The sequence below is a fragment of the Aythya ferina genome (assembly GCF_964211825.1).
Source record: "Aythya ferina genome assembly, chromosome: 8".
Taxonomy (NCBI): Eukaryota; Metazoa; Chordata; class Aves; order Anseriformes; family Anatidae; genus Aythya; species Aythya ferina.
Genome location: NC_140304.1, coordinates 24,344,662 through 24,357,924, shown reverse-complemented (window position 1 = coordinate 24,357,924; position 13,263 = coordinate 24,344,662). Strand labels below are relative to the sequence as shown.

Here is a 13,263-nt window from a genome sequence, read left to right as displayed (position 1 = left end):
CTGCCAACAGAGGATTGATTTAATGTTAGTTAATCTTAAACCATAGCTGAGCCAAGGAAAAAGCTAATCCACTGCAGAGATCAAAGGTTACACCCCCCCAGCAACCCCTGGAAAGCTCAGATAGGCTTTTCTCCAGCTGCTGTATTTATAAGATAAAGTGACTGGCAAGTAGTCAAACTCAGCTTCCTTGCCATGTTCTGATGTGGGGTTGCTGAGGCTGAGGAGCAGCAGGTGCCGATCGCTCCCACAACGATGTGCCAGCAGCAGCACCGCACCAACCGACTCCCTGATTCCCAACCATGAGCTGAGGAAGTTTTTGAGAAAGGGAAGAAAATATCCTAATCCTCCTGAATGCTGGTTTTGCCGTAAAACAAAATAAAGTCTAAAGACCTGCACAAGAGATCCAGTTTTTATAAATAAAATGGCAAGAGGGACGTCATCAAATCCTAATGGACGTGATCAACAAAATAACAGCTACCTCCCCAGCAGATAACAAACAGGAAACCCAAACTTTCCTAGGTGTTTTTCCTACAGGTTTTTGGAGAATGCACATTCCAAACTACAGTCTGTTTGCAAGCCCTCTCTATTGAGAAGCCTTTGAATAAATTAAACAGGAAATAGTTCATACAGAAGCCCTTGGCCCAGTCCAAGCAGGACAAGAAATAAAACTGCTCTTTATGCCATAACTGGGGAGAAAGGTCCCACCTGGAGCCTCTGGCAGAAAGCACCAGGAGAGACTCGAGCTCAGCCCCTAGGGTTTTGGAATAGGGGAAAGAATGGATCTGAGGCCCGCTACACGCAGAGACTGGCAGCAGATGAAGGGGTTCAAGCTGCTTCAGAAGTGGTTGGTGCTGAAGCACAGCTCCTCCTGGCACCCCAATGCTGGGATGGGTGTTCAAAGGGAAGGTCCCCTCCGCACATCACACAGCTGATGCTGCGTGGAGTACGTGGGTCACATTGATCCCACAGGGGTTCAGATAGGAAACCCCGGTCACCCAGGAATCTTGGAAGTGATCAGAGCTGCCTGCCAGGTTAAACTACAACAGGACTCTAATTTCACATGGCTTTTGGAGTGCCTCTGCAGCCCAAACTCTACTCGGAAGGTGCAAACCAGGCTTCGATTTTGAAACCACCCCATCCCTCTGGGTGGATTCAGCCCTCACCTCCCTCCAGTGGCTCTTCACTGCCTGTGTCCCCACTGCAGGCTGTGTCAGCACTGTGGGGCTGCCCATGGCCAGGCAGTGCATGGCCTTGCTGTGACCAGAGGAGCTGTGCCTCTGGCTCATGACAGAGGCAAAAACACCAGTCCATCGATAAGGAAAGGGGCTTCCTCAGCAGCATCCGGACACCCAGAAGCACAGCTGTGCTTGCTAATAAAACCACCTTCTGAAATCCTGAGCTGGTTTGGACACAGCTGGCTTTGTCTCTGTTAAACATTTGCAGAATGTCTAAAGGGCAGGAGCAGAGCACGGGACCCGGTGCGCAGGCGGATGTGGGAAGTCCATGCCCCGATGCCTGCCAGCACAGGGAAAAAACTCCCACATCCGCTCAGCCCATCGCAGGGTCGTGTTGCTGTCGCATACACAAAGAGCTCACCTCTGACTCAGGAAGCCTTTGCATGGGTCCCAAGAGGCTGGGAGAGGATTTGGGTATTGATGTGGGCTGACCCTGTTCGCATGCACCTTCCTGAGGCACCTGCCCTAGCAAGCACCGTGCAGCAGGAGCTGGGGGCACTGCAGACATGTCCCCGTGCTGCTGCTCTCAGAAAAGGAGCAGTTCACTGAGGAGGCATCCTCTGAGCAAGGATTCCACTAATAGAAAGCACAGAAAGTGGCCTGCTTAATTTGTTACCGCCTAGCTAATTGCCATCAACTCCAGACTATTTCTTAGAGGATGTCAAAGCCAATTTTCTCCACAGCCCCTCATACATTTCCCCAATTAAAAACAAAGAGAACTCTCCCTGCTGACACCAATTTGAAGAGGAAACAGTGAACTTGTCTTAGAGCTAATGATGGACATGACAGTGGATGGCAACTAAAGCATTAGAGGACTGTCCAGCCCTCGTGGGAGAAGGCTCCACCTTCCTTTCCATACCCAGTTCCACACCTTGTTGGAGCAAGATCAGATTCTGAGCTTCTGGCAATCGAGTGCAACCTTGTGAAATTTTGTAATGCACAATCCCCAGCAGCCACCTAACAACCTTTTCCAAGATGAGACCCATAGGAGGACCCGCCAGCCAAAACTGGATGACCATGCCAGACCATGGCATTGGTTTTGGGGCTGATGTTGGCCGGGCTCTTGCCTTCAGCTCAGAGCACAGTTCTTGTGTGCTTGTAGTGAGAGGCGTCTGTGCTGGAAGGACCTCAGCAGTGGCCGTCTCAATATCTGATGGGAATATTTTGCTTCTGGACTGCAGTGTTGTGGGATTTTCTGCTCCTAAAGCAATAACCACATGCTCTGTCATGGGGTGGACCCACCTCTCCTGGTTCGTGCAGGCATTGTGGCAGAGCTGAGCCCTATCTCACGGGCCTCCTGAAACTGCCTGTGGCTGCTGTGGTGGATGAGTGGGTACCCCACAGCCACGCATCCTCTCGTCATACTGTCCTCATTCCTGTGCAAGGAAACCTTGAGAGTTCAAGCTGTTTTTTCCCCTTCTTCCATTGTCCTCCTAGGCTACACAGGAAACAGGAGTGAAGCTATTTCCTTGCTTCTTTTGACCAGCTGATCCCCCAGCCCTTCCTCCCCACCAGAGAACTTCCCACAGTCCGGAGAGCCTGTATAAACCCAATACAGCCCAGGGTTCACTGGCTGTGCAAACTTAACCTTTTGCCTTTCTCCGTCAATCATTCCCCACTTCATGCCCCCGTGAAGGCATCTCTTGCAGGGGTCAGCTTTGGATTTATAAACTACTTGCTGAGCTGAGACACTGGTGCTGGAAGGAGCAGACCTGGGGAGGCAGGGAAGCTCTCTGCCTTGCTTCTCTTTCTCCCTCCATCCTCAGAGATCAGAGGGTCGAGCAAAATGATCCAGCAACAGCTGAGACAGCTCCTGCCAGAGCCAGAAGTGGCTCCTGCTGCTGCCCTCAGCCTTCTCTGTGGCTCAGCGGTGGCCGTGGTAGTCTGGAAGTGGCTGGGTGAAAGGCAGATCCAGCAGAAAATGGAAGAGGCTCAGAGGACCCGGGAGGAAGGTGTGAAGAAAATGGCAGAGGCTGTCCGGCAGTTCAGGGAGCAGGTAACCCATCCCTGGGGTAGGCTGAGTCCCACCGGTGTGTCTTCTGACGTTGTTCTTCAGCTCCTGCTGCTAGCTTTTGTCACAGAGAGCCCAGGGGAGATGTTCCAGCAGCCTTCACCAAGGGGAAAGGCTGCCTTGGGAGGAAGGGAGATCACTGCTTTTCTCAAGCTGTAAGATGTGGTGGGAGCCTACAGCCAGGGAGATGTGAATTACACACTGGAAGAGGTTATGGGCAACAAAGGTGATGAAGCACTGGATTTTAATCAATTCAGATCTTCTCGATCTTTAGGGATCTATAAATATCTCTCGCCTCTATGTGTAGAAGCAAAAAAGCTTTTTCTCTTCCTACCTCTTAAGTTTATACATCCGTCCACACCCCTCTGTCTTTGGCTCTAAAACCTGCCTTCTAGATAGCTCTTGGAGAGTCTTCAAAGGAAGAATTTTCACCAGGATTCCCAGCAAGTGAGGCCTCCCGGCCCACCAATCTGCCCAGAAGAGACTTGGCCTAACTTAACACTAATGAGGCACAGGGCACTTAACTTCTCCTGTGAGCAACCAGAACACAACACGGGGATGAATGAGGCAGGCACCCAACCAGCATGGATGTGGGTGCAATTCCTGCAGTTCAGCAGCACTCATTTCTAACCCTCCTTTCCCCCCTGCTCCGTTTGCTTCTGCGTTTGTGCTGGTTCAGCCAGATCATGTCTACACAGGTAATGCACTTGGAGACAAATCAAAGCAACCACAGTGATATATATCTTTACAGTCTTTTTTCTTAAAACTTTAAAAATACATATTTATATATATATATACATTAGAAAAATGGTGTCTCTGAGAACTGCCAGTTGTCTTCACCTAAGCAGAGTTCACCCACCTGTGAGTCTTTATTGATTTCTTTAGTTTGCTTGGCCTGAGCTATTAGGTGTTTATTGCCACCCCAGGTTGATGCCAGGGCTGTCAGCATAGTGCCTGTACCCATACCAAGGGATGAAGGGCCAGCCTGAGACTTGTGTGCAAGGACTTTGGTACCTTTAAGGCACAAGTTGGACTCAGTGATCCTTGTGGGTCCTTTCCAAATCAGGGCATTCGTCTAACCAGGTTGGTTTGCTCAGATGAGATTAACTCTGAGTCAATGGATAAGTCCCACAGTGTGGGAAGGCAGGCTCAGATGTGATTGTGAATGTCCCTCACCGCAATGGATGCATGAAGGTCTTCTACACTCAGGTGAAGCAATCATCAGTTCAGAGTCTGAGCCCCCACATTCATGATCTGCCTTTCTGGCAAGCTCTGTTGTTAATGCTGGCAAAATACAAGGGACTTATCTCCTGTGAGACATGGCAGAGACCCCTGCCATGGGTACCTGGAGATGCTGTCCTGCCATTCTTCCTCATCATCATCTTTCAGGTCCCCAGTGCGCAGACAGATGCCATCCTGTCCCTACCCCTGCTGGAACTTGCTGGGAGACTACAGGAAGGGTCCTTGTCCCCCAAGATCGTCCTCTACACCTACATAGAGAAGGTGAGTGCTGTGTGCAGCATGAAGGGCTGTTCTGCTTGCTTTGGAGTATGGGCTGGTGACTGAGAAGACTTGTTGGAGCTCCTGATTATAGCAAGTCTTTAATCCAGCAGATATCGGAGGAAAGATATGAAAGGACAGGAATACCTCTTACTCCTGGGTCGTGCTCATAATGAGATAGCCATCTGAGATGGTCTGAGCTAGGATGCTCTGGGAGGAGTTACCACTACTACTTGCTTCAAAGATCCAGATAGTTATTGGATGCAGTTATATCATTAAGATGTTCTTAACTAACACCTCTTCCTCTATGTGTCTGGCAAAGGCCCTGGAAGTGACCCAGCAGACAAACTGTGTGCGACATTTTATCCCAGAGTGTGAGGAGCAGCTCCAGGAAATACAAGGGCAGAAGGAGAAGGGGCTTCTCTACGGCATCCCTGTCAGCATCAAGGACCACATTGGCCACAAGGTGCTTCCCTTTGCTCCCCTGAAGCATCCCATCATGAGCCAGGCTGGGTGGCGATGTGGGGGACACAGAGGGTGGGGAAGGGGCCCGATCCCTCCTTTGCTTATACCGCAGGAAGCCTGGCTGGGCCTGGGGCTGTGGCCCCACATCTCATTGCAGCTGCAGCCCTGGCAGTTAGGAGCTGCTGATCCCCTCATGTGAGGTGCGTGGATCTGGTGGGTGCTTTCTTTGAACTGAGTTAGGCCAGACAGAGTCACTGAAAGGGCAGATTTCAGTGACTCCACTCGTGCTGGTGGGAGCAGACTCGGCATTGATCTCACAAGCAGTTCTCCTGCCAGAAGATAAATCCTGAGCAAAGGGCCCCAGCTGCACATCTGTTGCAGGGCCTCCATCAATGAAAAACCAAATGATTTCTCCTCTGATACATGGGTGAGCACAAGCTGGGCTATACGGTGTTTTGAGCCATAAGTTGGACTTAGGCTTCAGGGTTTGCTGTATGATTGGTAGGAACAGGGCTCAGCTTCCAAAACCTCACTGGCAGCAGGAACCATTAACCTTGAATCCCTGCAGACCTGTAGCTTGTCCGCTGAGCCCTTTAGCAAAACAAGACCCAGGCACCAGAGCTAACTGAAAAAGGACCACAGGTTCCAAAGCAGCCTTAACCCTGTAAGTGCATAGCAGTCCTCTGCTAAGGATGGAAGGAGAGGGAGTGCTTGGCCCTTCATGAAGAGGAATAGATTAGTACTCCCCAAGGGGGACACCAGATCTTCCTTCCAAAACTGCAGGGGAACCGTGCTGACCCTGTCCACTGTCCCTTCTCCTCTCTGCAGGGGCAACTGTCAACTTGTGGGCTTGTGCAATACCTGGGCACTCCAGAGCAGGAGGACAGCGTCCTAGTCAAGGTTTTGAAGAGACAGGGGGCCATCCCATTCGCTAAGACCAACGTGCCGCAATCCCTCTTCAAGTAACATAAATCATTAGAAATCTCTCCTCTGGCTGTGCTCCTGAAACCAAAACCCATCCTTTAGGTCATGGACAGGCCCCTTCCTGTCTCCTAAGATGTTTCGCAGATGAGTCCCTCTTCCATTAGCTGTCACCCATCTCAGTTGAACTGAAAATGGATTTTCTGTAAGATGAAGGGGAAAAAAACACCGTGACATAAGAAAAACTAAGTGCACTTGTGCATGGGAAGTGGGGGCTCATAGGAATGAGCCTTGTCCCAAAGGGTATATGGGGTGGATGGAGGGGTTGGCTATGCTGCATAAGCCCAGTGCAAGAGAGAGACGACAAAGTAAAGGTGCTAGACTCTTCCAGACAGCTTGTTTGCTGGCTTTCTCTTCAGCTATGACTGCAGCAATACCATCTTTGGCCAGACCTTGAACCCCCTCAACCACCAGAAGACCCCCGGAGGCTCTTCAGGAGGGGAGGGAGCTCTGATCGCAGGGGGAGGCTCCATCCTGGGCATCGGCTCGGACGTTGGTGGCAGCATCCGCCTGCCGTCCAGCTTCTGCGGGCTGTGCGGGCTCAAACCCACAGCCAAAAGGCTCAGGTAGGTGCAGAGATCTGCCCTTCCCACTCTGCAAGGAGCCTGCAAACCCACTCTGCTCATTCCCAAGGCACAACGTGTCCCTCTGAGCTCACACCTACCTTGTGCCCTACCCACCGTGTTCAGGGAGGGCTCCACACATGGATGGGTCTGCTGTTTGGTCACACAGGACAGCGTGTCCTTGGTGAGGAAATGGGAATTCAGACCTGCCTGAGAGTCAGTCCCTAAATCTCTGAAAGTAAATAAAGGGAAAACCTAACTTATAAATTAGAGACAGAGAGAAAATTCTTTGGACCATACAGTCAAGTTGCCCTCAAGCTGCAGTTTTGGAGGGATGGATGCTAATTGCCAAATTCAGCAGAAGGATGATGTACACAGCAAGTATTTGAGGGAAAAACAAGACAGTTTCATAAATGCTGGCTTGCTTTGCTCAAAACCTTTCCCAAGAGGCAATATTGCTAGGTTCTGCCTAGAAACAGCAGTGCTTTCACCGTAAAACTGGCCTGGAATTTAAATAAAAAGAGGGGCTAAGGTGGTTCAATAACTCCAAGATGGAACATTTTTGGTTAAACTACAACTAAGAGCTGTTGTGGTTTAGATTTTTTATTTATTTTTAATTTGACAAAAAATTTCTGTTTTACTCAGCTCAGATCAAATACTTTTAATAATTTATTTCTGGTTCAGGTCCTGAATGGAAGATCACAATGCTCTATTCAGATGTATTGAGAATATCTCCCTCTTACTGGAATTACAACATACTTTTTTTTTTCTTTCTTTTTACGCAGCCTGTCTGGAATGAATGGCCCAGTCAGTGGGATCCTGTCAGGTATGTGAATTTCAATTTTTTTATTTATTTTTTTTCTGTATGCTGTGACAAGCAGGAAGAGTGGAATGTGGTGGCTTTGTAGGGCAGGATGAGACTCTGGCCTGGGTTCAACAAGCCCCGGTGCAGACTGCCATGGCTCCTGGGGGTCACCTCAGAGAAGTTATATCACCTCTAAGGTTTTAAGTCATCCTCTAGACCTGAGAAAGGCCTGAGGCAGCCAAGACCTGTGTGGAAGCCACCTAAAACACCCCACCTCATTGCTTGATGGTTCCTTGCAGTCACTGTGACCATGTGGAGGGACAAACCAGTGCTTGGCACACTCCTTTGCTTATTATGGACATTTCCTCTTGTCCCATACCAGTTCCCTCTGCGCTGGGGCCGATGGCGAGAGATGTGGACAGCCTGGCCCTCTGCATGAAGGCACTGCTCTGCGAGGAGATGTTCCGGCTGGACCCCACCGTGCCCCCCATCCCCTTCAACGAGGAGGTGAGCCTGGTCCTTAACAGTCCTACATGCCTCAAGGATCCAGTTAGCTTTATAGTACTGGTTTCTAGTAACTGGCTAGATCTCTTTGAGGGCACGATTCATAATTATCAGGGGAAATAAAATGGCGAGCAAAAATAAGCAGTAATTATTTCCATTCTCTCAACTGGAGTGTGGTTTATCTGACTGAAAGACCCCAGCAAAGGGTGGGGAGGAAGGCAACCTCAGACTGGTGTCTCCTTTGCTCCAGGTGTACTCAAGCTCTGCTCCTCTGCGGGTCGGGTACTATGACACCGACGGCTTCTTCCCGCTGCCTCCTTGCATGCGCAGGGCAGTGCGTGAGACCAGGGAGGCTCTGCAGGCAGCGGGGCACACGGTGAGCACCACCACCCCACACTCATCCCCACAGGGTGACCCCAGCTTTGCCCCTTCCTGCTGTAGTCAACCTTCAGAAACTGAACAGAGCCCCCAGGCCCAGCTGTGGGATAAATAACAGAGGCGCTATCTTAAATTACCACGGCACTGAGGGGAGAGTGATTGCCTGGAACAGGGGGGAGGAGGAATGAGGAGGTCTCAGACCTGAGCCAAACAGCTGCCACGGACAAATAATCATATGGAGAGTTGGCTAAAGGGCTGAAATGGGCCCCTCCACCAGTGTGTGGAGCCCAGGGAAGCTTCTGCTCTGCCTGTGAATATAACCCCAGTCAGGCCTTGGAAATCATTCACATCCTCAGGCTGCCAAATGATTTTGTGTTTTGGTGCAGCTGGTGCCCTTTTCTCCACTTCGGATCCAGTATGTCATGAATGAACTGTTTCTGAAGACATTTTTTGCTGATGGAGGCCGTGCTTGGTTGGATGAGTTGTAAGTAGGAGCCCTCTGGCAGGAGTGCTCTAAAACACCCCTATCCCCATGCCCCTGAGCACAACACACAGGCACAGCTCCTCTCACACCCCAAACAGGAGATATTTGGGTTTCTGAGAAAGGGCAAACAGCTCCTCTGGCATGATCCCCTCCTCTTGTCATCTCTCAGCACAGGAAATATTGTAGATCCAAGCTTAAAACCACAGGTGACTTGCTACAAGATCCCAAGGCTGGTGAAGAAGCTGCTGGCTCTGATTCTTAAACCTCTGGTGAGTTCCTGGCCTCCAGCTCAAAGCAGAGAGGTGTCAGCAAGGCCCTGAGATGCTTAGAAGTGTGATGGTGCTGGGAGCCACCTCTAACTGCAAACACGGGGATTTTAGGCCAAGGCACACACTGTCACTTTGGAAGGTCTTTTGTAGAGCCCTGATGGGGTTTATCCAGTGCAAAGGGAAATGAGAAGAGGACCAGCAAAGAGCTGTAAAGAATAATGCAGAACCCACAGCAAGTGGTTCTTCAGATGCTGTATCTAGTGGTGCCCAGTTTCCTACAGATTCATGCGTTGGGATTAGTACAGCAGGGGAACTCAAGTTTGAAGCTCAATCCCTGCTTTGAGGCCTTCCAAAGAGCACACCTTCACGGGGATTCCTGGTGATTAATAAGAGCTGATCTGCACTGCGGCCCCATTTGTACAATAAACATCCTCTCGTCCTGCATCCTCCGGTTTTCACTGCCCTTCTCTCCAGTTGGGTTGTTCTCAGCTAACAGGATCAAAAATGTAGCAGTGTGTGGGAGGCAACCAAAATGCTTGCAGAAATCTTGTTTCTATGAGACACCAAGGAAAAAAAAAAAAAAAAAAGTTTTATTTATCAGAAATAAGTGTCTTGGTTCAGGTCAGTGCATTCCTCTGTGAGTAGGAAATAGTGAGCTGTAAGGAAAAGGAAAAAAAAAAAAAAAGAAAGAAAGAAAAAAAAAAAAAGGAGAACCAACAACAAGAAGTTGGAAGCCAAGCAAAATGAGAACCATGTGGAGCATTCTTAAGCAATGTCATTGACCCTTAGCACAGCAGCCCCATAGAGTCAGGGCACGAGCAGAGGTTTCCTGGGATGGCACAAGTTACTGCACCCTCACACCATGCCCCTAACGAGAATCATTTGCCTTTCCAGTTTCCCCGCCTGGCTGACTATCTGAATGCCTTGTGTGGAATGAGGTAAGACAGAGCTGTCCCAAGGGATGCTCATGGAAATGAACTATGTTTTCTCCTCTAAGTGTCCACGATGGAGTGGGGGGCACCAGGTTCACAACAGGCTTTCTGCAGGAGGTTTCTCTGTCCTGGACAAAGCTTCAGCCTTAGGAACAGGTCTCCCCACTTCCCTAGTGTTACACTGCCCCTAGTGTTACTCTAAAAGGATTAAGGGACTTGGACAAGGTCGTACAGGAAGCTTGTGGCAGAGATAAGCACTCAATCCAGGCTCACAAGAGAAACCTTCTCTCTTCCATTTCCAGACATTTGTTGCTTAACAGCTTGGCTAAATGCCTAAGGAAACTTCAGAGAAATTGAGGAAGATGTATTGTTTCAAATAATTGCTAAAATCACTGAGGCTTATCAACCTGAAGGCTTATTTAAGCAGTTTCCCCTCTTCTTAAGCTTAAAAAAATGTTACTATGATTTCCGCTTGCAGGTCAGTGAATGAATTGTGGAATCAACAGCATCAAATAGAGGTATGTATTGAGGGCTTTTCTCTCAGGCATCATGCTATGAGTTGAGGCATTATGGTGTCAGTTTGGCAGAGAGTAGGAGGGTCGGTATTTAACAAAGGGGTTATGCAGTGGGGTGCTGGGGAAAAGACAAGGGGAGAGGCACAAAAGAGAGGTAAGAATGGACTAGTTGGGCTTTTTGGTTCAGGACTTCATGGGTTACAATGCTCACGCCCAAATGCCCACATTCATTGGTCCCAGAGCAATAAAGGCTGTCCTGAAAGCAAGTCTGGCTGAAGAGGAACCTTGCCAGTTCCATAATTTGGCCATGTGCTGTGGAGGCAGACACCTGCACATAGTGTGGGTCTCCCTTTGGGGGTATCTGCACTACAGGCTGCAAGAGAAGAGTCCATGACACCAATCTGTCCTGATAGCACTGCGACCCAGCAGGGGTTCCTCCATGTGGCCCACACGCTGTAACCAGCCCTTCCTCTGCCTTGCCTCTGCTCTGGTGCACAGCCATTCCACAGCCTGGTGCATGCCCCAGAGAATCCGAGGTGTTCCAGGTGTGGACATGGCCTCAATGTCATCTCCCCTCTCCTCCCACAGGCATACCGCTCGCAGTTCATCACCCAGTGGAGGGAACTCCAGCTGGACGTCGTGCTGTGCCCTGTCCTAGGGCCTGCCTTCACCGTGGGATTCCCAGGGAAACTCCTCCGTAAGTGAGCCTGGGACCTTCCTGGGAGGGGAGAGGAGCACCGTGGAGCTTCACCACCAAAGCATTTTATGGGCATTAGGAAGGAAAAGCAACTGCCATAAAGCTTGGCAGACACCTGGGTGAGGTGGATCTGGTGGCAGTTGTTTCTTGCAGTAGGACTGGGACTCAGGGATGACCAGCCCTGGGCAGTTTTGCCTCCCAAAAGCAGCTGATTCTCAGGGGCTTCAAGGAACACGTCTGAAACTGAGTCTGTAGCTGCCTGTGTTGTCTGTTTTGCTTCTCTCAGCTGCTGTCTCCTCCACGATGCTGTACAACGTCTTGAACTTCCCCGCTGGGGTCGTGCCCGTCAGCGTGGTGACAGAAGCTGACGAGGAAGAACTGAAGCATTACCAAGGATGCTACGATGACTCCTGGGACAGGACACTGAAACAGGTACGTGACATGGAAAGTGGTGGAGCAGACTTCTGGTGGATATTCAGGGTAAGTGTTGCTGAAATCCGTGGTTCCTAAATGTCTGTCAATATGGGCACAGTACAAAAAAAAAAACACTTCTTGAGCTCCACCAGGTAACCCCTCACTGTGTCCCCTCTGCAGGCTGTGGCAGGAGCCGTGGGGCTGCCCGTGGCCGTGCAGTGCGTGGCCTTGCCGTGGCAGGAGGAGCTGTGCCTGCGCTTCATGAAGGAGGTGGAGACGCTCAGCCGCAGGATGGGAGCAGCGTAGCCTCTCCAGTCCCAGCTCTGCAGGGCCAGAGGCAGCCAAGATGCAAGCAGGGCGGCTCTGCATCAGTTTCCCCTTTTGCAATCTGAAGGGCATAGATTCCAGCAAGGAGGGAAGGAGGAAAGAGAACACATTTCCTGCCCTTCTTCCTGCTGACAAGCACAGATCCTGTAAAGGACACAGCAGTTTCCTCAGTAGTCATTAAAAGGACTGCAAATCTGCCTTGCTGTCCTCTGTCTTGGCTGAGATGCTGCTGGATTCACCTCTATAAACAGCTCAGCAGCTGAGGCAGAGACCAAAACATCAGCATAAATCCTCCAGCACTTCATCATACAAACCCTTCACAACACCAAACTCCTTTGTTGAAAGGAAACCCTGCCTTGCCTGCATCACATTCTTCCTTGGAAGAAAAATGAGAATATCTGAAGACTCCAGATGGACAGTGCAGCTTCACGAATTATCCTGCCGTCTGTCCCCCACCTCTCCTGCTGCTCATTCTCCTTTCTCCCTGTTTGCCCCAGTAAGCTGATAGGGCTGAAGACAACCAGTTCCTTTTGCTGCATTACTGACTGTGCAGTGTTCCCCACCAGCACACTCTGCAGCCACACTGGCACTCGTGATGTGATGCAGAGGGTTAGAATGTCTAATGTTGGGTTCAAATGATCGAAAATCTATGAAGTGCACCTCCCTGAAACAATGGGTATGGGTGGGAGCTACCCTCAGCAGTATTTTCTTGCTGGCACTGGATGCAAGCATGGGCTATTCTGCAGAGGCTAACAGCCCTGCTGGGAATACAGCTGTGTCTCTCTACCCCCTCCATCACTATTTTACTTGAAAAAAATAATAAAATACAGGTACTAAGCAAATGTTATTGTAAACTTGAGTAACCCTCCGCTGACAGATGAGATCGTATGAGTGCACAGTTATTCCTCAAAATCATGCAGCTCCCCACTGGACATTAAGTGGAATCTAGCACCCATGGCAGTGCTCACACCTCTCTGTCTGTGGGAGATGGCAAGTCACTTGCCTCTCCACAGCACTAAGCTGTTTCCACCAGCAGCTATCAAGCACCACAGGTGTATTTTCAAGCCCAGTGAAGCAGCATTCTTAAGAACCTCTTCTTTAAGGACCTCAGGCTGCTTTTTCTAACAGCAGAGAGGTGATAAGCAGAGACAGATTATGCAGATGGTGAGATCTGGGGCAGAAA

General features: G+C 50.0%; 1 protein-coding gene across 1 annotated transcript; it reads left to right on the top strand.

The window, feature by feature from the left end:
* The first annotated feature begins 2,978 nt into the window (after positions 1 to 2,978).
* LOC311440752 (vitamin D3 hydroxylase-associated protein-like) lies at positions 2,979 to 12,922 on the top strand. The gene is made up of 15 exons (XM_084528038.1): positions 2,979 to 3,231; positions 4,636 to 4,749; positions 5,069 to 5,212; positions 6,040 to 6,173; positions 6,552 to 6,758; positions 7,541 to 7,581; positions 7,943 to 8,067; positions 8,315 to 8,440; positions 8,829 to 8,926; positions 9,096 to 9,195; positions 10,090 to 10,133; positions 10,606 to 10,645; positions 11,231 to 11,339; positions 11,626 to 11,771; positions 11,934 to 12,922. Exons 1-15 carry the CDS (start codon positions 3,022 to 3,024, stop codon positions 12,057 to 12,059), a joined length of 1,764 nt encoding a protein of 587 aa, XP_084384164.1. The 5' UTR covers positions 2,979 to 3,021; the 3' UTR covers positions 12,060 to 12,922.
* The last annotated feature ends 341 nt before the right edge of the window (positions 12,923 to 13,263 follow it).